Source organism: Sardina pilchardus, chromosome 19, assembly GCF_963854185.1.
Source record: "Sardina pilchardus chromosome 19, fSarPil1.1, whole genome shotgun sequence".
In the NCBI taxonomy this organism is placed as follows: Eukaryota; Metazoa; Chordata; class Actinopteri; order Clupeiformes; family Clupeidae; genus Sardina; species Sardina pilchardus.
Window position 1 is genome coordinate 11,287,159 of NC_085012.1, and position 25,775 is coordinate 11,312,933.

General features: G+C 46.0%; 1 protein-coding gene across 1 annotated transcript; it reads right to left on the reverse strand.

Moving 5' to 3' along the window:
- Window positions 1-264: 264 nt before the first annotated feature.
- Window positions 265-21,804, reverse strand: rheb (Ras homolog, mTORC1 binding). Its single transcript, XM_062521062.1, has 8 exons — window positions 21,540-21,804; window positions 16,789-16,860; window positions 12,233-12,300; window positions 11,837-11,919; window positions 7,442-7,498; window positions 7,270-7,317; window positions 2,975-3,056; window positions 265-1,005 (listed from the first exon to the last, which is right to left on the reverse strand). The coding sequence occupies exons 1-8, from the start codon at window positions 21,589-21,591 to the stop codon at window positions 913-915; spliced, it is 555 nt and encodes a 184-aa protein (XP_062377046.1). The 5' UTR covers window positions 21,592-21,804; the 3' UTR covers window positions 265-912.
- Between the last annotated feature and the right edge of the window lie 3,971 nt (window positions 21,805-25,775).

Sequence of the window (25,775 nt, forward strand, 5' to 3'; positions counted from 1 at the left end):
ATGAAATTTAATTTCTGCCTTTGGTCTACCAGCTCAGCCTTTCAACACTCGGACAACATTAATTATCTCTTCCTGTGTGAGTTGGGATCGTTATGTGTGTGTGTCACAGTGTGACACGACTTTCAAGTGCTTCTTGTGTTGCATTGCGTGTGTGTTTACGCTTGTACAGTAGCTAGAAATTATAGAGATAAGTCGTCTGCAGCAGGTGGTTTTCAGTAGGGCGGCTTTCATGCCAACGCACATTCAAGGCTCCCAAACAGCTGGTGTAGTGAAACAATATGCTGCTTTTAATGATTACAATCAAAAAAGTTCAACAACATTCACTACAGAGAAGAATGAATGCTGGCAACTTTATTGGCCATAATTACTGTTTTAAGAAATACGATATACAAATTCATAAGAGGACAAGGGGAGGGGGAAGGGCTTTCAGGTAGAAAAGATGAACGATGGAGAAGTAAGGCTCAAGATTCACCAGGTTTGGTTTGCAGATGGAGGGGGGGGGAGGGGTCCCTAAGCCAATAGGAATGGTTAACATTACTCCTAACGTGTCAACAGAGTGCTTCTCTGTTTCTTCCAAAATAAGAATAAAAAAATAAGAACAAAAAAAAGTGAAAAACAAATTCACAACTAAAAAAAAAATATATAATTAGAGGAAGAAGGGAAAAAAAAGAAGAATTAAATATAAAAAAAAATGATGGTTAAAAGAAAACGCTAAGAATATTTATTTTATGGAGGAAAAAAACAGGCAGTTAGCCACTTCAAGTACAGGGATTTCCCAGTGTCCGGTGCTGTGGTGCAAGTCGGTGGGCAGGGGTGGGGTTGGGTCTGGCGACGAGGGGGGCGGGGGCTAGAGGAGGATGGTGAGGTTGGCAGAGGGGTTGGCAGGGGTCGTCAGGGGTCAGGAGAAGGGAACTACATCAGGGAGCAGGATGTCCTTCCTTGCGGGGCACCGCCATCTATCTTCTCTGCCTCCAGGATTATCCTTTTAAAGACCTCCACTGCAGTCTGGAGGGAGAAGGGAGAGGGAGAGGTAGAATTACATTTTTGTGATGCTTTGTTACACGTTATTACAGTAATTTACATATTTAAATTGTATACGATAACCACTAATACAGTAATACAGCAAAATACAGCTATGTATTGTTTTCTATTTCAGTAGCTGGGTTTCTATCCAATTTCTGTAAATTTTGAGTCTCAGAATAGGCGACCCGGACTGGGAACACTTAACAATCACATACAATTTAAGTTGGATAAGAAATAAGAAAGGGCATAATTCACATCAAATTGCATTTGATGAAATTTCATTAACGTCTTTCCATTAAAGTTGCCCTGACGAACGTCACACTTAACCCACAGCTGTTCAGTATTCCTGCTTGATTAACAGAATTTCCTATTTGATTTCTCTTTCCAACAAATCAGACGGAAACGTGCACAGAATCACATTTAAGATGAATTTTTCATAAACGTTCTTAAAATATGCAAATGAGTTGGATGGAATCCTAGTTTTAAATGGTTATCGGCATGTTAATGTTCATCTTTAAGCATTCTGAAAAGAACCGCTTATTTAATTCAGTGCACTCAGCGACACTTCATATTAATTCAATATGCAATGTGCAGCGGTCCATAAGATATCCTGAGGTATAGGACATTGGATCATGAGTGAGGTGATCCTGAGAAAATGACCAGCTGTTGTTCATCTGGATCATCTGTTAGTTAACCGTAATTTGAGCAGACAAGTGAGTGGCATCAGACTACTGATGGGTAGAGACAATGTGCCTCCTGTAGGTTACAAGCAGATATGGCAGCTACAGACCGAATCAGTCTGTAAATGTTGGAAGTGCCTCACAATTATTCTTGATGGCAAAATAGCTTTTGATGAAATTTGTTTGTATGTATGCATAACTCCAGCACTTTTGTTGGCTCATTTGACAACAGAGTTAGAAAGTGGCATTTTCATTAACAATGTTAAGGTTTAAATTTCACATGTAATCCAAGAAGATAAAAAAAAAAATGTTGCCAATTAAGAAAAAATGACCACACAAACACACACACACACACCCACACACACACATCGTGGACATTTGGAAATCTTGTTGACGCCTTGTTCCTGCAGCACACACACACACACATCCACCTTTATTCCTGCGACTATCGATGGCAAAACGAAAACCCTCTCTGCTCCATTAGGGATCTGTGCATCTCACAGTGGAAACTGGAGCTACAGTACAGCATTCAATTAGCAGCTTGCCCTCGCCAGCCACACTCTGCTCCCTGCTCTCCCTCCTCTCCTGGGTGTGGTGGGGTGGGCACGGAAAACAGACATGCCGTGTCCTCAAACAACCCTGCCTAGCAGGTACTTTAGCATTTATTTTATTAGTATTTTTAGGGTGGAGGTTGGGGTGGCGGGGTGGTGGAGGCCCCTCCACCCACCCTGAACCTAAAAACAATAATAAAAGAAATGCTAAAGTACCCCAAGTACCAAGTACCTGAGGTATCATGAAACACCTGACTTCAGTTATCAGTGATTATAGCTATAAGCCCACATGCATACGGATGTGAACGACACACACACACACACACACACACACACACACACACACACACACACACACACACACACACACACACACACACACACACACACACACACACACACACACACACACACACACACACACACACACACACACACACACACACACACACACACACACACACACACACACACACACACACACACACACACACTGCCCTACATAGGCAGTCCTGTAGAGATGGCGTATCCTGCAAGATGAAATGACTGCTGTAAACTCTGCAACCTCCGCATCAATCTACCTTAACCTTGTTGTGTGATTTGTCTATCTGAGCGAGTTCTTCTCTTTGGGGAGGATGGGAGAGGTTCACCCCAGCGTAGCTAAGAGGGGAGACGGCGGGGGGCCGTCGTTATGGTGACAGCCAGGAGACAGCTCATTACCTGGTTCTCTTTTGCCGAGGACTCCATGAACGCGGCGTTCCAGGACTCTGCCAGGGCTTTGCCTTCTTCACAGCTGATAACACTGAGAGAGAGACAGAGAGAGAGGGGGGAGAAAGAGAGATAGATAGAGAGAGAGGAGAGGAGAGGAGAGGGGAGAGAGAGGGGGAGAGAGATACAGAGAGGGAGAGCGAGAGAGAGAGACAAAATAATGAAACCAAACATTGTCATAGAAAGCTAAGTTCGATGGCACTGCAGTAGTTACTTTTGCTGCCAATTTATTTACAAAAGATGAGCAACACACACACACACACACACACACACACACACACACACACACACACACACACACACACACACACACGTTTATGGTGGAAACAAATGCAACGTCCACTCTTTAATGGATTGCAATCCTGATAATGTGTTCACTTCTCCTCTGATTAATCCCCCACCAACATCCACAACTCACATTATCAACCTCAAAATCTTTACTTATCTATGCCCATTACAGTGCACTAACACTCCACTCTACAGTATATTTCACATAACTGCTAGCTCTGCTAGGCTAACGCTCTCCAGTGCTTACAGTTCACTAGCTTGCTCTGCTGCCCCAGCCTGCCTGCCGGCCTGGGGTCCTGCGTGCCTCTGGAGTGACTCTGACAGGGCCAACTCATCCAGTGGCACATTAACGGCGCTCCGCGATGTGGCAGGTTAAAGTGTTTACTATACGTCGCCTATCGACAGCAGCTTAATGGAGAAATTGATTACTGGCGGGCTCTGCATCACAACAGGGGCTCACAGGCCATTTCCACCACCATTGCCCAGTAGTGGCTCAATCCATCAGGCTGACTAGAGCCTGGACCCAGATGCCACTTCATACTACTGGCCCAATCAGAGGCAGCCAGTTTAGCCAATCAGCAGTAAGGTCAGAGAAACAATCAGCCAATTGTAAGCCAAGCAACCGCAAATTATGACACACATATGATTTTCAGCAGAAATGTTGTAATATTGGTGGTCGTAATGTATGTAATGGATATCGGAAGCACATCTCATTTGCTATGCATCTCTGTCCTCACTTCCTGCATCCTTCCAAGCTTCCTTCTTGTTTTGATTGGGGTAATGGGGGCTAGGATATAAGAAAGGGAGGATTGACGGAGAAATGAGAGAGGCCCAATTTTTCGTCAGATGATTTAAACCTGTTCACGTCTAACTCTCCTCTACTCTCCGCTCCTCTCCTCTCCTCTCCTCTCCTCTCCTCTCCTCTCCTCTCCTCTCCTCTCCTCTCCTCTCCTCTCCTCTCCTCTCCTCTCCTCTCCTCTCCTCTCCTCTCCCCTCCCCTCCCCTCCCCTCCCCTCCCCTCCCCTCCCCTCCCCTCCCCTCCCCTCCCCTCCCCTCCCCTCCTCTCCTCTCCTCTTCTCTCCTCTCCTCTCCTCTCCTCTCCTCTCCTCTCCTCTCCTCTCCTCTCCTCTCCTCTCCTCTCCTCTCCTCTGACCCTGTGCTCCTGGTATGCCGCACGGCTGGCACGCTTACAGTACGTGTGTCCTGTTGTGTTGTGTTGTGCTGTGAAGCAGCGCCACGTTCCCATCGCATCCGCATGCACACTGCAGGTGGAGAAAAGCCCTGAGGCAGGCAGAACGCTGGACTCGGCTTCTGCTGACAGCATCAGCACCAGCACCAGCATCCTCTACTCCATCTCCTCCCCATCCCACCTCACCCCACCCCACCTCACCTCACCAACCAACCACACACCAGCCCCCAAGATGAAACGAGCTGCCAGTGATCAATAGTGAGCAGAGAGAGAGAGAGAAAGAAAGAGAGCGAGCGAGCGAGAGAGAGATTTGCACACACAGCCAGACACACACACACACAGAGAAGCATGAACACACGGATGTGTATACACATGCTGCCCAACGCTAACAATTGCTGACTAGAAGTCACAATCACACACATGCACATGTGTGTGCACACACACAAGAGCGTGCATACACACACACACGCGTGCACACACACAAACAGGCACACACACAGGCACACACACAGGCACGCACGCACACACGCACACACACACACACACACACAGGCACACACACAGGTACACATACAGGCACACACACACACACACACACACACACACACACACACACACACACACACACATATACACACACACACACACTTAATTGGAGCTTGCAGCTTGTGCTGTCCATGCTGATCTATAAATAGCAGCAGTGGCTAAAACACAGCAAGGCTCTGTGCGATTCCCCCTGAATGTATGGAAGACCAAATCCAAGCATGAGCTTGCATGTCAGCAAAGGTACTATTTGTGGGAGTGTGTGTCTTAATGACAACAAGGAGAACAGTGTGTGTAAGTAAGAATGCTATGTATATGTATGTGTGCATGTCTCTTTAAATCTCACATGTGTGAGTGAGTATGGAAGAGTGTGTGTAATAATAAATATATTTGACTGCAAAGAACGTATAAAAAGATCTCCTTTGAGAGACACTGAATAAGCGGCAGGACAGTGTTTTATGATAAAAGAAACAAAACCATATATTAACACCATATTAACTGCCCCCCTGTATTAACCTCATAGCTGAAGAAATTTTGCAAAATCAATGTATAAGCTGCGGCTAATAGTCGGGAAATTACGATATATTGGACTGCAAAGAACGTATAAGAAGATCCCCTTTGAGAGACACTGAACAGCATACAATCAAAGCCAATTACCGCCCATTACACCACTAAATACCACCATTCAGCAAGCTCCTCTGTCGAGTAAAAATAGTCAGGGTCGCTCACCACTAAACTACACACTTCTCAATCTGGGACAGACCATAATAGGCATGCAGGATTCAGAACAACCCCAGGTTGCCGTGGTAACGCGAGCCAAACAGGAGGTGCAAGGGTCACGCAGTGCACGTGGGATTCCTTCCTTAACTGACATCACATCCAGTGAGCGGCGGTGATGGGGTTGGAGGTTCAACTTCCTGCTAGTCCACTTCCTGCTCGCTCCCATTTGTGAAGGACGATTAAAATGTGACCCATTTTATCTCTGCCAGGCCTGCAGAGCTCCAGAATATCAGCCGGGCCAAAGGCCCCATTTAAAGTCTGCCACGGAATGACAAGACGCTGCAGTCCCTCGAAATGAACAATATACAGTAACCACACGCACATTGCACACAAGGGTCATATCCACCTAATAAAGTGTGCGTCGCTATCTTTCTGATATGTTTATCATACCACAGAAGGCTTGCATGTATTCAAGTTGCATTGTTACGCCTCATCAATCTAGTCGCACTAAAAATAAACACCTCAGGTGACTATAAACACTCGGAAAGTGTGACCCAGTTTAGCAGAGAGTGGGCCCTTGGCGGCACTGCTGAGGAGCGCTCGGGCCAAATGTGAATTTTATGTCTAATGGCATGTACTGTAATGATCTGCCTTTGGCTCCAGTGACTGACGGAGCAGCATGCATGTACTGTACTGTAGCTATAGGGCCAAGGTCACTGAGCACAACTACAGATGGAAGGCGACGGCACAAACAAACATCCCGCAAAAATGTGTGTGTGTGTGTGTGTGTGTGTGTGTGTGTGTGTGTGTGGGTGTGGTGCCTTCCCCTAGATGGAGGCAAAACACTGATTGCAGAATGGGACTGGGATGGTGTGTGTGTGTGTGTGTGTGTGTGTGTGTGTGTGTGTGTGTGTGACGTGTGTGTGTGTGGTAGGGGACGTGAGAGAGGATCTCAGTGCTGGCTCCCAGTGAATGGACAGGGAGACCCAGAGGACTCATTGGGCTTGGTGACCATTGGGAATTGAGCGGAGTTAGTGGCAGATGCACTCTCTCTCCTCCTCATCCACTGAAGCGGGTGGGGAACGAGTGTGTTAACTGACAACGGATGAACTCAGAGATGTTCATTAACCGTCAGCCATAAAAAAAAAAAAAAGAATTACAATAAAGGTTTATTGCGGCCCCCCTTGACAGTGATTGGCACAAGCTGAACTGCTTCAATTTATCATCTTTAAACCAACTCCCCAGGGGCTAGCAGAAAAAGGCCTTTTTTATTTTGCTAATAGCCCACGTGAGACTCATGAAGTTCAATGTGCGATTTGTGCTTAAAATATGTCCTATTAAATCTAATTGAGTTTGCACCACTTTTACGCCTTTCTCTGTCCATTATGGCTTACACCATAATAGCAAGACCTTCATAAGTGGATTTCTTTACATCAAGCCTCTCACATGACACTACTGAGAACAGTATAGACTTTGTGTACATCTTTTCCTACAACACTGCACCTACCGTTCCATGTGAAGATCTTTCTTGTTTCCCACCAACATGATGGGTACTCTTAAAAAAAGAAAAGAAAAAAACTTAAATTCCATTTTAAAACAAAAACTTAACATTGGCAATAAAATGACAAATTTAGATGCCATTTAGATCAATGCAATAATGTGATGACAAACATACTTACTGTACTTTTCCCACCATGTCCAACAGTTTTTCATGGATAACTTTTACTACTTCAAAACTGCAACGGAAAAGACAAAAGACATAACAACTTTAAAATCTGCAGTATCAGAATACATCAACCAATACACAAAAACCTGGTTGTTCATTGACCAAACGATGTCACAGGCACATCAAACTTGAATTGCTTTTCAGAAGTTTCTGACTTTTGAAGATAAAAACAAATATTAAAAACAAAACAAAACAAATCCTTTAATTCTTTGCAGGCATCCCACTGAGCAGATGAAATGAATGCTTATTAACAGCAGTTAGTCTTCCATTTAGCCCAAATAAAGTCCAGTCACCCAGATACTTCAACCCCATCATGTGGAAATTAGTGATTTGTGTGTGCATTCTTAGGGCCAAAAGCTAAATCTGCTCTTTTGTACAGTAGTATTGGAATATCTAAAACGCTAAACTGCAGAATACAGGGTAGGAAAAACACATAGGTTGAGCTTCAACTCGACTTTTGATGTATTTCAGAGGTCTTCACAGTGGCACATGGTGATCTACAGTATCTTGCGGTGTAAATACTAGTCAGGCCAAGCTTATCTACAGTTCAGGCAAGTCATTTATCATCAATCAATTCTGATTTAACTGCCTTACAGAGTAACTGTGGTTTGATACTGATGCAAGTCCATTCACAGAAGCTGATGCGAGTTACAGTATGTGTTGACCTTTCCTGATCAAATTATCTGTGAATGGGAATGAGACGGGGACAAGCTCTGGAGTAAAGCGGTCAGCGAGTCTAAACGACTGACTGTAGCTCTGTGTGGTAGACAAAAGGATAGTAGTAGCAGCCATCTTTCAAAACAACAATAAGATCCTTTTAAGGACGGGTTCCAGTGAAGTCATAGCCTGTCACAGAGCTAATTCTCAAACGGACCAGGCTCGTGAACATCAACTGCCAAAATCTCAAGTGCACATAACAGTCACGTGTAGACACATTCGGATCCTCCGTGTGTGTGTGCCGGGCCGGCAGGGAGTTTCAAAGGATTCACGAGGGCACCGTTGAAGGGCCCCTGACATTGTCTGGGCCGGTGCCATTGTTGTTTGCGTCAATAGAAAGTCAATTAGACGCATGGTATCCGATAGCGTTGCACTCGATGACTCCGGCCTCGCATCCGGCAGCCGAGTTCTCCTCGGTGTGCCTTTCATCAGACTGTACCAAGCCGAGTAGCAGCAGGGGAGAGATGATCACTCCCCTAGCCCCGACACTAGTTAGTACCACCCGGCCTCTTCATCTAGGTCTTTTAATGAAGCTTTGTGAGAGACCATCAAATGTTACTGTTAACAGGATGTATGATAGTGGTGCAAACTCAAACTCTGGTGCTGTTATTTTTAATTGATTTCATTAATCTTTTAATTACGTTGGAACCTTCATTACAATCGATTTGCATCTGAGGAACCGGTGTGTGTGTCAGTTCACCTCTCTCTTCTTAGACATTGTGAACTGAGTAACCTGATGTTAGATTTGGGTTACCTGAGGGCAGGCCTTAAGATTGGGTCCAGTGACTGGCCATCAATTTCATATTATAAAACACTGTACATCAAACCTTAGAGTCAAATTCTTCCAAGTGGCAGCTGTTTGGAAGCATTCGCATCAGATTGGTCTTATTTGCTTGTTATGTCCAGAGAAGGCCATTTGTTTCCAGTGTCTCTGCCCGCCAGACTGCAGAGTAATTACTGTATGTTTGTACGCAGCGAGCCGGGCGCCTGCGTTTGCCTTACTCAGGTAAATCCCGCAGTTGCAGAGCCAGCAACAAGACCCACAATTTCAGTAATGACTGCTCACTGCTGCTGCTACTGCTTTTTTTTCAGCCCGTCCGCTGAAGAAAAAAAAGAGGGAGTAAAAGTAAAAAAAAAGAAAGAAGAAAAACAAATAATCCCATTGAGGCACTAATGCAGGCTGACGTAATACACGGAGGGCTGAGGGGGGGGGGGGGCAGGCCAGAGCCCTGAATGTCCAGTTTCCAGGGAATCTTTCTCTTGAGAAACCGACGGGGACTTCCAAAAAGAGTCCTTCCAAGGCTCAAGGGGGATCGTGGGATTCCTGCACAAGACCATCGATGAGAACCCGCTGAGACAGTCAGCCATTCAGCCATTTTACAGATAGAAGGTTCACAGCTAAATCTATATGCACATTAGGTATGTGCACATCCTGTATGTTTACAGTGTGTGTGTGTGTGTGTGTGTGTGAGTGTGAGAGAGAGAATAAAACGAGATTTGACTGGCTTTTAATTTTAGACTGACTTCTAATACATCTAATAACCTGATTCTATATCTAATAACCTGGTCAAATCTGCACCTTGAGGATGCTTCAGTTTCATATTAGTGGCCATAGCCTGGCTCTCATGTGGACAGAGAGAGAGAGAGGCATGGAGAAAAGGTGGAGATATGATGAAACAACTCCAGAGGAGAAAGTGAGAGAAAAAAGAATGACAGATGAGAAAGAGAGAGAGAGAGAGAGCAAGAGAAAGAGAGAGAGCAGATGAGCTGTTAAAATAAAGCTGGATAAAAACACATGCGCACACACACACACACACACACACACACACACACACACACACACTTACATGGTGTGAAAGTACATGTCGGAGAAAGAAATAAATCAGAAGTGTAAAATATTAAGAAAAAGAAGAGCTGGTGAGAGGGGTGAGAGAGGGGGATGGTGGCAGAGAGATAGAAGCGAAAGAAAGAGAGAAGTCATTTTCATGTCATTTCTCTCCAGCTGATGCTGAGCATATAGGCAGTGTGTGTGTGTGTGTGTGTGTGTGTGTGTGTGTGTATGTGTGTGTGTGTGTGTGCACGTGTGTGCCTGCCTGTGTGTGTGTGTGTGTGTGCCTGTGTGCCTGTGTGTGTGTGTATCCCGCATAGACATAGGAAAAAGGCAAAGACCACCCAGAGAGGGTCATCCGGTCACCATCTCAGCTGGCAGACCAGCAGTGCCCGGGCGGGCCAGAGCCAGAGCCAGAGCCAGAGCCAGAGGCCCGGAGGTGACCGCCCACCGAGCATTCTATATGCAGACGACGTGTAGCTGTACGCTGTGGACATGCACTTGGTGACATCGCCGGAGGGGAGGAACTGTGAACTGGAAAATCACCATGTCCTCCTCATAATCCACACAGTCAGTCTATTTCAGTAGTATAGATTTGGGGCTTTTAGTCTTTACATAGTCTTTACAGGACGGTGGAAATGGCCAGGGCGTTGAGTGGGAGAGAGAGAGAGAGAGATGGAAGCGGGATGAGGAATCGGACCTCAGGGCCATACTGTAGTAGGTGATCGGGATAGTGCTGTTTGCACCATAATTCCCCCATAGACTAGCCTGGAACTCCAGACCCAAATCTAGAAAGATTTAGGGTTTGGTTATCAGTCATGAAAAAGGCCCAACTCGCGAGGGCAGCACCAAGCATGCATTTGAAAAATATCGACCAATTTATTACTACGGTAACTGATTTCTGACCGCGACATTACAGCACTTTCGTCACTTTTTTTTTTGTTTAACTCGCCTCTGGCTGGCCTACTGTATATCAGAGAACTCTGTATTTCCAGGATACCCCATAGACCACACATCCATGAAAAGATACTGGATTAGGCTGGTACAGTAGGGGTCATTCATTTGAGTTTCTCTGCCTCATCCTCCACCCTAAAACAACCCTGACCTTCTTAGTCCTCCACCGCAGCAGATCTAAAAGGTCCATGTGGATGTAAAGGTGGCATGAGGGGCTAATATAGCGCATGGGCTTGACCACCATGGCACACACACACACACAGACGAAATGCCAGTCTGTGTACTGTACGTCGCCGTAATTAGCTGTATACTGCTTTTTCATATACCTGAAGTGAAGGATGTAAAGTGAAGTGATTTCAGATGTTTACATATTAGTAAAAACGTAATGTGCCTGGATGTTTGTAGACTTATTCTTCCTTCTTCATTTTCCACAGAAAAATAAAACAGAAAAATGATGGTACAGTATATGGTGGGAAACTCAATTATTCACACCACTAACTTTCTCTCTCCTGGCACTGGGCATGCCCAGTCTTGTGTCTTCCATGGTGTTCCTTCCTTAGGCACTACAGAGCTGCTGTCGAAGCATCTTTGGGTGAGAACACCTGAAATCTTATTGACGACTACAAGGAGACCGATTCCATGACTTTGATTTGTGCTTGAAATGAAAGGGAGGCATCGAGTGGCGCCTGGCACAATTTCCCTATCAGATTGGACTGCTGGCACAAAGTGTCCTCAAATCCTTAGTGTGCCGTCAGAGAGGGCACTCTTAAATCATACCCAGGTATGATACTGAAGTCTTAAAAAAGGAGTGTTAGAAAATGTAGACAGAGTGTAAAATTGACAACGTACCTTTTATTTGACGTAACAGAATACACCAAAATGTAACCATTGATGTCTATGGAGTAAGTCTGTGGAAAAATTGAGTATTCGTCCTGAAGGGGGAAAAAAGGATTTATTAAATCAGATTCTGTTTAAGTTATGCATCTTATCCACACATCAGAAACAAACCACTATCATTAAAAACAAAACAAATAAAACTTCCCTCACTGCCTCAAATACATGCAAAATTATTGTTATACCCAGTAATGAGTGCACCCTAGTGCGTTCTAAGCCTAGCTGAACAAACAGATACACAACTATAAATACACAAATGAGCTTCAGTCATCAATCAAAATGTTCAAATGTAGTCCAGAGAAAAGCCAGGGCTAATCCACTGTGTAGTGGCTATAGACTGAGAGGGCTTACCTGGCCTGCTGTGTCGACCAGCTGCAGGTGGTACTCTTGACCGTTGACTGTGATCATTTTTGTAAATGCTGTGAAGCAGAGAGGGGGGGCATGGGAGAAAGAGTGAGTGAGAGAGAGAGAGAGAGAGAGAGAGAGAGAGAGAGAGAGAGAGAGGGAGAGAGAGAGAGAGAGAAATGGTGAGAGAAAGGGAGGCAGAGAGAAAAGAGAGAGAGAGAGAGGGAGAGAGAGAGAGAGAAATGGTGAGAGAAAGGGAGGCAGAGAGAAAAGAGAGAGAGAGAGAGAGGGAGAGAGAGAGGGAGAGAGAGAGAGAGAAATGGTGAGAGAAAGGGAGGCAGAGAGGAAAAAAGAGAGAGAAAGAGAGGTGGGGAGGGGAAAGAGATGCACGGTCAGAAGGCGATCTTGAGCGGACCATCTGCAGAGCTCAGCAGCAGAGAGGAATCAATATGCTAAGTGCTAACGGCGCAATGCTACAAGAAAAATGGACACACTAATAGGCCATCAATCCTTTTCGTTTTAAAACAGGCTACAACAACATGCACTGAATTCACAGAGGAAAAAAAGAGATTGCCGTGAATGGTTAAAGAAAAATGTAAAAAGAAAAAACTGTTTAAAGACAGTTGTGAGAACAAAACTTGTTACAATTCATGGGATGTGTATAATGAAGACTTTAACACCCAATGATTCTTTACATCCAGTAGTGCTGTGAGGGTTCAGACAGGACATAATCCAGAGGTGTTTGAGGGCATAGCTGTCCTTCCTGGACGGCATCATCAGCCCTCTGTGGCTGAGAGAAAATAGCCCTGTGTGTGTGTGTGTGTGTGTGTGTGTGTGTGTGTGTGTGTCTGTGTGTGTGGCAGGCAAACGACACTAATGTCATTACTGTGGACTCCAGAAGACTCAATGAGAGCAAAAATCACCTCCCTTCCTGCAGCCTCCGTTCTGCAAATTAGCAAGTAAAATTAGCAACGGAGAACTGCCCATTCATCACCGCCAAACAGCTATAGCTCCAGCCAGCCAGCCAGCCAGCCAGCTCTCCAGCCAGCCCTCCTGCCAGCCAGCCCCTCTCCTCTCTAACTCTGTGGTTAGAGCAGACTCAGAGCAGTGCAAAGACCACAGAACCACAGACACCAGGCGCCTACTTGTCAATCTCCCCCCCCCCATCAAACAAAGAAGCAAAATATCACACATCTTCAATCACTCCGTCTGCTCAGTCTAGCATGAACGAATGAACGTAAAGCAGAACGCGAAACATCGCTTCTGGAAAAAAAAAAAAAAAAGATGTGAGAGGGTGAGTTTGTGCAATGGGAAACGAGAGTGCTGATTTATCTACATATACATTTATTTAAATAATAATAATAAAAAAAATGGGATTGCTGTTGGGCACCCGGCGTCACAGCGGAGTCCGCCGGCGTGATGGAGTGGGAGAAGACGACCCCTCAAATGTGGGTCAGAACAGAACAGGCCAAATGACTGATTACATATGCAAGGCTGCTCCATACTCCAACTGTGACCTCGCATGACTGCGACAACGCCACGATTAATAATAATACAAAATAATAATAATTATATCTGCCTATGTCCACACCTCATTAGGACGACTCCACTCTCGACTTAAGATGGAGATCTTCTCCACTGGCTGAAGACTACACACACACACAAACAATGTCCACCGTCACACACTAATCCATGATGGCCATGATGACTTAAATAAATCTCGATGATGACTCCAAGGGGCTCCAAGTACCTGCTCCCTGTACAGTGTGGCGTATTGGAAAAATGGGCTTTGAAGACAGCAGACGGCTCTTAAGTGGGATAAATGCCAAGCTTTCAAGAAGGGTGCCCTTCAAAATACAGGCACAAGCGCAGCTGTACAGGTGAAGTATTTAAGAGGGCCACACTAAATGAGCACACAGACCAAGAAGCCTTGACTAGAGAGAGGGAGAGAGAGAAAGAGAGAGAGAGAGAGAGGAGGGAGGGAGAGAGAGAGAGAGAGGAGGGAGGGAGAGAGAGAGAGAGAGAGAGAGGGGGAAGAGAGAAACAGTGGGAGAGAACAAAAGAAAGACAGACAGATAGAAACAGAGAAAGGAAGAGAGTCAAGTCAGTCTGGGTGGCTCAGCTATCCAAGGTGGCCATTAACCTTAGCTCCCTGACATGAGCAAGGCCTTCACCATTCCTCATCAAGAGTTCTGCTCGTCTCTCCAAAGACACAACGTCCATCAGCCTCACTCTCACCCTTCCTCCTGTCTCAGGCTCTCTCCCTCACAGCTGTCTGTCTGATGAGCACCGTCTCTATAGGTCCTGTCTGTCTGACCAATCGTACACCATCCCTCTTTCTACGTCTCTCCCCCCACCATCCCTCTCTCCACGCCTCTTTCCCCCTGTTTACGCTCTACGTCTCTCTACCCCCATCTCACTATGTAGATTTCTCCCTCTCTCTCAATCTCCCCTCCCTCCTCTACGCCAGTATTTCCTCCTCTCACTGTATCTTTCATCCTCTCTTTCCATCTCTCTCCTTCTCCCTCTTCTATCTATTTCCTTCTTTCACTATGCATGTGTATCTTTGATTGTCTCTCTCCATCTCTCCTTCCTACTTCACGTCTCTCTTTCCTTCTCTCACTATGTATCTCATCCTCTCTTTCCATCGCTCTCCTCCTTTTCCTCCCTCTTCTACACCTCTTTCTCTCTCTCCGCCAGCCTGTCTCTCTGTTACTACATGTCAACGCTCGCTCGTCTCCTTCTGTCTCCTCTCTTTCTTTCGTTTCGGTTCCTAAGAATCCGTCTATGGAAGCAGCACAGCATTCAACTATTCTCCTTCTTTTTCTTTCCTCCCTCATGTTCCCTCTTGCTCCCCATAGTTACTAGGAAACTCTCCAAGAGGAAGCACATCATTCAACAATTCTCTCTCTCTCTCTCTCTCTCTCTCTCTCTCTCTCTCTCTCTCTCTCTCTCTCTCTCTCTCTCCCCTCTACCAGGGAACTCAATTCATTAAGCCTTGGCTTAAGGGACCACACAGCTCTGTGCAGTGCGTCGGTATAGTGGAGTACAAATCCAGACGGCGAGGGGAAATATTCTGACGCACGAGGCTGCTCGGCTCCGTGCTCGGCGAGACTTCTGATGAACGACTGGCTCGCCCGCTCCTTCTGCCAGGCGAAGATCATGTGCAGTGATAACGTGGTTCGAGAGTACGTCACAGACCACACCGACGTCGCCGAACGTCATATCTGTGTCAGAGTCAGCACAAGGTACACCGCTGACTCCCTTCCTACATAAAGTTTAAAGGGTCCAAAAAAAAAGGGCTCACACGTATTTTGGAGAAGACGTGGTCCCCCACAAGAACTTCAACACCGGCTAGAGATAATGAATACAGCCATTTCCCCCATATAAGCTGCGTTGTATCTAAGCCGCAGAACAGTGTTTTATGCAAGTTAAAAGAAACAAAACCATATAAACACCATATTAACTGCCCCCCCTGTCTTAACCTCATAGCGGAAGAAATTTTGCAAAATCAATGTATAAGCTGCGGCTAATAGTCGGGAAATGACGGGTATATGCAGGAGCCATTACGGTCTGCAGGCTTGTTTAGGTGTGCGGCCCTGATCCATCTGAATCATAGCATTACCTCATAAAACCCTGGGCCTTGCCGTCTGAGCAGGGACAAAACTCCGCCACCTAAGCCCACAGATTTGGAAACAGGCACTCAAGCAGGCTTAGAACACGGCATGCCAGCCGCTGAAGGATTCCATTGAGAAGTAGGGAGGAGGAAAAAAGAAAAAGAAGAAGAAGAAAAAAAAAAGAGAGACCTTCCTAAAAATAACGTGCGTTACCTTGTGTCGGGTTTGTGCATGGGAGCGCTTCAAATGCCTCGGGTCCTGGCGACAGACTTTCATTCACACAGTCGCCGCCCATGGGTTATGGCGCTCAAAGAAGTGATTCTTTGTTTTTTTTAGTAATATGGTGGTCTCATTTTCTTCATATTTAAAAGCACTCGAAACAGACATAGAGGAACTAGTGACACAATTTAGCCGCCATGGTAACTGGCGTACACACATACAGTTGTCTGCGCTTGAACTCTGTGAACCATGCCCTCCGGTACATATATTTTCTAAATGGCTCCTTGTGGCTGGGCCAGGCTGCAGAGTAATGGCCAAGACATGCTAATTCAGACAGAGCGGAGTCATTGTTAAGGGAGAATGACAGAGACGCCGCTTGTATGTGTGATACGCGCGGCGCCCGTATCAATGAGGAAGCAACCACAACAGGACTGCACCTGGCTCATCACCAGCACCTGGGTTTCTGTGCCAGTGGCGTCAAGCTGAGAGGCGGTGGAGTGGGGTGGGGTGGGAGAAACGGAGAGTGCAAGATGGTGGTGGCTCGTTACCACACACACACACACACACACACAACACACACAACACACACAACACACACAACACACACAACACACACAACACACACAACACACACACACACACACACACACACACACACACACACACCATGTGCAACCTGCAGAGATCACAGTGCACATACAGTTCTATCTCTACATGTATACTTACTGTTTTCTATGGTTGGGTCATAAGAATCCACAAACTGGCCTTCCACAAACTGTATTGTCAGAGAGGACTTCCCTACGGACACAAAGAGAAGGAGAAAGATACAACACTCATTGGCTTGTGCTAGTTTTAATGCATGGCAAGTCAAAGATCACTACTTGAGTGCATCATCTGTTCACACACACTCATTTTCACATCTTCAAGGGTAACATACACACAAACTGTATGTTGAACACTTACAGTACATGTCTTACATGTTGGAATATTCTACATGGGTGTTTCACCTGGAGACCAGATTCAGCTTTAAAATGGGCAACAGCAGCAGTACTAATATGATGCTGAACATTGAGCACAGTGCCACCTTTCCTCCTGTATCATTCAAGAGCGCCTGTATACTGGATCAGACGGTGGCGTAGTATGGGGCTGATGCTATCTGCTGTCCACCCATGCAGCGAGAAATGTCCTGCAGCCTGTTGCTATAACAACAGTAAGTTCACACAGGCATCCAGTGTGTGTGAGCTTTAAGTGTGTGTGTGTGTGTGTGTGAATTTTCATTCACACAGAAAAGCCCAGAGGGATAGTGGTTCACTCAACAATGGAAATACAACTCATGCGAGGCGGAACTGCACATCGATTTGCTCCTTTACGTTGCCGAATGAATGGCAAAAAAAAAAAAATGAAATAAAAATAATCACACATTCTCTCTCTCCCTCCCTCCCTCCCTCCCTCCCTCCCGCCCTCCCATAGCGCCTGCATACACATCTCCACTTTAATATTCCGATACAATATTCCACATCTGCAGCGAGGAATAATGATTTGTGGCGGGCGGCGGCCGAGGGGTTTCCATGCTTGAGGTACTCAGATCAGAGGCTGATGCTGCTCCTGACGGCCGCCGCTGTGCACCGTGTACACGGGGAGCCAGGAGAGCGTGAGGAGCCGTGGAGAGCTAACGACGCACAGCACAGTGGACACAGAGGCCAGGAGGGTTCTACCCTACTGTACTGCACTGTACTGTACTCTCTGTATGTTTTAATGAAGATGCATGGAAATTTCTTTGCGTCCTTTTCTCGCTCTCAAGGGGGCTATAAATAGGTACTGCGACAGAATTATGGTGAGAAAGAAGAAGAGTGTGAGTGAGAGAAAGAGACAGAGAGAGAGAGAGAGAGAGAGAGAGAGAGAGAGAGAGAGAGAGAGAGAGAGAGAGAGAGAGAGCACGCCACGTCGAGTGCCTGTTCAGCTGGTGCCGTGCATAACCTCGAATAGAACAGTGGAACCCAGTGGGCGTCGTAGCGATTAGCCTGCAAAGGCACGGAGAGTGGAGTGCCCACTCACACGGTCGCCACTCGCTGCTAATGGAAGTTTTAACAAGGTTAAAAGTCCCGCAGGTGACATCAAGGGGGCAAATAAGGAAATGGCAGTTTCAGCTGCATCTTTCTGCGCATCTGAGGCGAAGAGAAAGTCTCTGGTAGGCAGGGTCAGCTCTACCTGATCTGCTGGCCATTTAGATTTCGCCCTGCAGCTCAGGCTGGAAACCTGCACATCTAGTAGCTCTCCTGCTTCCTGTCCACATCTTCTGGGTCCAATCACAAACTAGCTTATCCAAAAGGCGCTCCCGGATCGTTGGTCTGATTGGTTGAAGAACTATCCAGAAGCGTACAGACTACAGAGTCATTTGAACTATGCCCATTGATCCCTCTTCTTGTGCAGTAGAAATAAAGCGCAGACAATTGTTTAATCTTAAAAGATTGAGTTTAGTATGGTGAAAGCCAGACTTAGTCTCTGTCTAACTGAGCCTGGCGGGGAGATAGGTCTCTAGTAACAAAACCAACTCAGACACAGGAAGCAATAGATATTGATTACCAATTTTAATATGCTCAGCCTTGTATGTCGGCTAAGCTTCCTTTCCAAACAGCTCTATTGCGTTGCCATACTCGATGACCTGAGACTCACTAGGCTGAGATCTTTTCATTCAACCCAATTCATTTCACATAGCGCCAGAATATACTGTACAAGTATATGGTGTTTCACAGAGGCCAGCTTGAACTTGATCCTTGATCCCCTTAAACAATCACAAAGGTGACAGAAAAAAAAAAGCCGTCCTCGTAGGAAGAATTCTTGGGCAGATCCGTGACTCATAAGGGAGGACCTTTCTGGCGGAGACGAGAGAGAGAGAAAGTGAAAATGGAGATTTGGGCGGGTTCAAAGACTCGGTACTCTCGCTGCATAACAGAACTGCTACAGTGTGTGTCTGTATGAGTCTAGGATATTCGGCCGTTGTACATGTGTGTGTTCCTCTTCGTGCTCAGAGCAAGTGGCTTCGTTCTGAACTTATTAGAGCATCAGGCTAGCTGATGTAGGCCAGGCCTGTATTTAAATCGCAGCTTCGGGCTGTGAGGTCGCCATCGCCTTGGCCTGTCAGTCACTCTCAGCAAGGTTAGAGTGATGACACGGTGATCAGATGGTGTGCATCATCGCCTGCGATTCTGCCCTTGGAGGAGGCACTGGAGTGCCTGCCCTTGCATTGCCTCCCCACTGCTCAACAGCTATCTGCCTCTGCTGTACCCACTAGGATAAATGTAATGCTTTCTGACCACACACACACACACACACACACACACACACACACACACACACACACACACACACACACACACACACACACACACACACACACACACACACACACACACACACACACACACACACACACACACACACACACACACACACACACACACAGAGGGGGGGAGAGAGAGAGAGAGAGAGAGAGAGAGAGAGCGAGAGAGAGAGAGAGAGAGAGAGAGAGAGAGAGAGAGATGGAAAGACAGAAAGAGACAGAGAGAGAGATAGACATGAGAGCCAGTGTCAGTATGAATCCTATAACGCTATTCTATTAGAACTAAATGGACATCATTATTTAAGCTTGATTTTGCCTTGCGAGTTGATCTTTTAGTCGATCTGGCACCTTACATAACTGTGCAGGTCTCTGAGCACCTCTGTTGCCACGTTGCATCTTAGGAGCGGACAGTGAAGACTGTGGTGCATCCAGTGTGACTACAGGTCCAGACCAGGCTTCAAGTCATGGAGACCATCCACCCTAGAGGCGGCTGCTAACTCATGTGGGGCGTGATGCAATGTTCACACGCCCTCTGCACTGGGTTTAACCAGCAACGCTTGCGGATGCGTGTGTGTGTGTGTGTGTGTGAGAGAGTGAGAGAGTGAGTGAGTGAGTGAGTGAGTGAGTGAGTGAGTGACAGACAGAGAGAGAGACAGACAGAGAGAGAGAGAGAGATCTGCAACACTGCCTCATGTTGTACTGTATGTGCTTGTGCGTCTTTCTATGCAACACCTGTCATGTCATAAAAAAACACACGCTATGTGTACTGAATGTGTTACACCGATGCAGATGTGTGTTACAACTGAGGTGTGCATAGATAGAGGTGTGTGTGTGTGTGTGCGTGTGTGCATATCTGTGTCACTATAACACACACACACACCTTCATTCATCCTCTAACATCACCATATTAGGCTATTGTTACGATTTCAATCACTACTGATGAGTAAAACAACAGTAGACTAAAATGCATATCCTACACTACAGGCCAAAAATAGATTGTGATGTCTGAAGAAATAAAAATGAAGACCAGACAGCAACGTGAAGCATTGAACCAGGCTGGCAGACAAAAGACAACCTCCCATTCTCACGATGAATGGGACATTAGTGTGGTGTGTGAATGAAAATTCTAGTGAGAAAGCCTGCTTTGAGCAGGCGCCGACTGTCTGTTTAGGATATAACGAGGATACGTCTTCGACTGATAACAGCAGGGTCCTTAAACATGTATTCCCTCCTAGTCGGATGAGCTGTGGAGAGTTTTTGTCTTTGAACACATCTCCTGGGAATCACTACCTGCAGCGTTCCCGTCTGTAGTGAGCCCGCCTCAGCCTCTATAGACAATTATGATGCAGATTCATTTGCAACACGGGCTCATTCAGGATATGGTGCCATGCTAGAAGTGAATCACTCCACGACTAGCCTACATATGCTGCATACCCGCTAAAAGGAGAATGAAACTAAAAGAAACAGTGACCGTCACGAGCTGTCAGTTAATTAGGCTACATCTCACACCCAGACATTATGTGTAGCCTGTGTAGTCGTTATCCTATTTAAAACGAAAAGTGGTGACTTGGTGTGCGTTGCCTATTTATTTATATAGGCTATATATATATATATATATATATATATATATATATTTTTTTTTTTCTTTTTATTTCAACCGATGATTAAAATTATGCACTGCCCATCGAATATGAACACAACCCTGCCTCATCATCAGTGACATGGGTTAGCCTACCTGAGAACAATTTCGCATTATGTAATTGTGTCACTGATCCACATGGACCGCTCAGGCCTGGGAACATTGAGGACATGAAACCTTAACGACCCAGACGATTTATTAGACACAAGGTTGACAGAGTGTGGGTCGTCAAGCTGCGGTATGTAGTGGTCCCCACATGACTGGTATTTTGTAGACACGCTAGGAGCTGAAGTCGTGGGTGACTTCCACTTGAGTGACATTCAGCTGATGCGTTCACACACGAATCAATGCACTGGCCAGAGACATGGTTTAAGCGGTAAGCTTGCTAGTAAGACTTAAAACTACTTACAATTACGAGTGGCGGGAAGAGTGGACTCTTCATCAGTCAGCAATAAACGATATTTATTTTGTTCAAAAAAGATCGAAACGCGTACTTACCAACGGATCTGTATCCCAGAACAGCAATTTTTCGGGATTTCGGCTGCGGCATCTTTTTCCTAGCAGCGACACCACATCAATATCGACATACAGAGGCCTGTTGGACACCCCAGATCTATCTAAACTAAAAACTGGCCCAGGGATCGGCACTTCACCCAACAAAACACGAAACAAATAATAAATAACTGTTATTCAAGCCAAAATTTGACAATTTAACGAAAAAGTAGCCGTGCATCTGTATCCTCTGCGTCACTCCCCAAAGCAATCCAACGTGAATTATTCAGCATATGCCCTTCGTTGATTGGTTGAAGTCGTACCGTTAGGAGGACCGTTCTCTAATTCATCAGCAGCTATTGGAGGGGAAATCTTCCTTATTTTCCTAGGGGGGATATCTATTGGATGGTGGGAGTTGTCACTGATGACAGGATTGGAGATACACTACAACAAAAAATATAATGTGTTGGAAACGTTAGCTGCCATATTTTCCACGCTAGAGATGTTGCACATGATATGATGAAATTTAAATGATTTTTGAAGCTGTGTTAAATATAGCCATCTAAAAGAGCGCGGTCTGGCGCACATTTACTATCAATGACCATCGTTGCGCACATTGGTCTTCGCATGAGTGTAACGTTAGTTTCAATATTTAATTCACGACGTCCGTTTCACACAAATGTACAGTAGCCTATATATTCACAAATGTCCAACTTCCCCTAATTTTCAAATGTTTAATGTGTAGGCTTCCGCGTTGCAGAGTGAGAGAGTTCAGTTTCAAGTTGACGAATGCATTTATTCATCAACACTGAACTCACTGAACTCGTGAGATGACCTCTGCTGCCATCTACTGGTGAAGTATAATACTGTAAAAGGATCAGGAGGATAGGATATCCCTAATCAGCCTAACCGCTGTCACGTGAAATGAAATGCCCTCCTGTGGTTCAGTGAAGACTTGCAGTGAAGTTCAATTGCAATTGTGTGTAATGGGCAGCCAGTTAATTCATTTGTTGGTTTCACTTATATAATGTTGTGACCATAGATAGACTGTATACAATCTATGGTTGTGCAAGGGCGCACTCGATAGTAACCCGACCACTCTGTGAAGTGCTCTCCTCTAGAGGCTTTGTTGTCACTGCAGGAGACACCCGATGTGGTCGCACCCCTGTGTGGCGAGGGGCTGTAATTACAGATACCAGCCTGCCAAGGCCCTGGGTGATATTTGCCATCACACCTGGCCAGATCTACTTCTCTCTGGAAAAAAAAAAAAACTCCTTGAAATTCATGCAGTGTGTATAGCTGTATGAGACATATAGCCTAGAGATGCATCTATTTGGCAGGCATGTGTTACTGTGTTAAAACTGAGGAAGGAAGGGAGGACATATACAACACAAATGAGAGGCACCCAGTGAGTGCATCTCTTTTGAGAAATGCTCTTTAGAAATGCTCTTAAAAGCTTAAACGTTTTATGTTGTAAGTCGCTTTGTTTAAAGAGCGTCAGCAAAATGTAATGTAATCAGTGTTGGGAAGGTTGCTTTAGAAATGTAATGTGTTACAGTTACAAGTTACTCTGTTTAAAATGTAATAGTAGTGTAACTATTTGAATTACTTTTTCTGAGTAACGTAACTAATTACTTTTGATTACTTTTTGATTACTTTTCCGATTTTTGAATGATATATATAGTCCCCAAATACATGCGAAGATTTCAGCCTTGGTCTACAGGCTGCCGAGCAGTTCTGTACAAGCGCACAAGGCAGCAAGGGCATTCAATACATGAATTAGCATCGCATTTTTTGTGAGGATAATATAATGATAATCATAACACGTTTACAGGCAGGTTTGTAGGCCTACGCTGATGGCGCTGTAGACGTGATAGAGCCAGATAGATCAGAAGGTCCCGTATCAAACTATGGCTGTGGAGGGAAACAGTTCTTTTTACATACAATATTCTTTGCAAAGTTTTGCTGACAATATTGAGATGTAATTCAAATTGTAATTTAAAAAAAATCAAAAGTACCTGTAATTGAATTACATTTTTTCTACAGTAACTGTAATATATTACTGTTACATTTATTTTGTAATTAAATTACGTAACTCAATTACATGTAATGCGTTACTCCCCAACACTGAATGTAATGTAATGTAATGTAATGTAATGTAATGTAAAACACAGTGGACCTCTCTCATTTGTCTTTCTATCTATCCTCCCTTCCTTCCTCAGTCCTCGTTCCCACTGATCTAGATAAAGAACGATGGGGCAGCAACAATGGGATAGCCTATCCAGTGTAGTTTATAGATCAGTGGGAACGAGCCTGGAGGACCGAGCATCGAGGAGAGAGGTTGAGAGGAGGCCAGTGTGGATGATGTGGAACTGTGCAGAGAGCCTTTTCAGGCCACTGCAGACAATTTATAGCCCTGACAAAGGCATGCCGGTAGGGAACATGCTGCCCCCTAGTGGTCCTTTCATAGACACAAAGACAATCACAGGAAAGACGTCGCGGCCTCTGTTGTACCGTGGTTGAGACAGCTGCTTATGGCGACAGGGAGACCAACCTTTCTGCATACAAAGAAAGACTTGTCTATGGTTTAATGTGGTGGGGCATGATAAATTTCAATTTCAATTTCAATTTCAATTTAATGTCGCTTATAGAGCGCCAATACATTACACATGTCTCAAGGCGCTTTACAGAGTGTTAGACATTCAAAGAGAGCCCATGAGTAACAGGGGCAAGGAAAAACTCCCTAGAATTGGAGATACATATAGGAAGAAACCTCAGACAGACCCACGACTCAAGGGCCCAACCCATCTGCCTTGGGTCAGTTACAGTACAGTCATTTGTAGTTTGAAAGTTACAATGACAATGAAAGTTCAAATAGTCCAGTGTAGGGAATAAATTGTCCATTAGTAATCCATTAGTTATTTCGGAAGGTGATGGGTCGCTGGGATGCGTGGGTCAAAGATTCGGGCAGGGAACCACAGCAGGCGATGGTAGGGCAGTCATAGGGATGGTGAAGGCAATGGCGATGGTAGGGCAGTCAGAGGGATGTGACTTCAGGTGTGATGAGGGACAGGCACAGAGATGGTTGATGGCTGGTAATGGTTTACCTCACAGGTGAGGTATAGGGGAAAGGGAAGAGAAATAGAGTGTGTTAGTATTACTGTAAGTCATATTAAGTATTAATAAGTATATCAATGGTGATATAAATGGTTATACTATAGAGAGTTTACAAAACGCTTTTACACACCTCTTTTGTGGGGACAGGTGCGTAGGAATAGGTTACCCAGTTAAACCCGAAGAGGCATCCCGCACATCGTCCACCACGCATGCAAACATCCACCCACCCACCACGCACGCAACATCCACCCACCCACAATGCCCCCCCCCAATGCCCCCCCCCCCCCCCCCCCAGGCGAACCCACACACCACCTCTGAACCGCGCGTCGGAGCAGCATGGCCGAGCATGGCCAGCCAGAGTCCGCCCACAGGCGGCGCCACCCATCCGCAGACAACCCCTCACCACCATCCACGAGCAGAGAGAACGGGGCCGGCGCCAGCCCCACCCCAACCACAACACCGCGCGAACACACACCACGGCCCGACCAGGACACACAATCTGATCCGCCCCGCCGCCCAGGCCCCCCGGAAGCAGCGCCCCCAGAGCAAAAGTCCAGAATGCTTCATGTCTTTGGACGTGTCATCCTGTCATCCTGTTGACAGGGTCGGGAGGCGTAGGGAGGCGATGTAGTGTAATTAAAATCGTTAAAATCATTGGACATTGGTGTAATGTAATTAAAATCGTTAAAACCATTGGACTTCCACTCTAGAAACACCACCCCAAGAAGGCCCGGACTGCGAGCCCAATCCAAATACAATGCCGCAACATAGCCCTCCCCTCCGCCATCCACTCCCAGCATTCCCACCTCCCCCGTCCCCCCCATCCCACAAAATGCACAGCCGTGCACATCTGATCAGACCGCATGCCCCAGCCAGACTGCCAATATACGCCCACGCAGAGCCACTGCCGAATGGAGCCGACACGAACCCCCCCCCCCCCCCCCCCATCTACAGACGGCGACGGGAGGCCCCCCGCGGACGAGCAACGCCACCCGCGAACGGACCCCGACGGGCCAGAGCACCCAGCCACACCACCCGGGCGCGCAGCCCAGACATGATGCGCAAGCCCACCCGGGGAAGGCCCATGACCGAAACGGCGCAAATGGACAAAAGCCCGCATGCGCA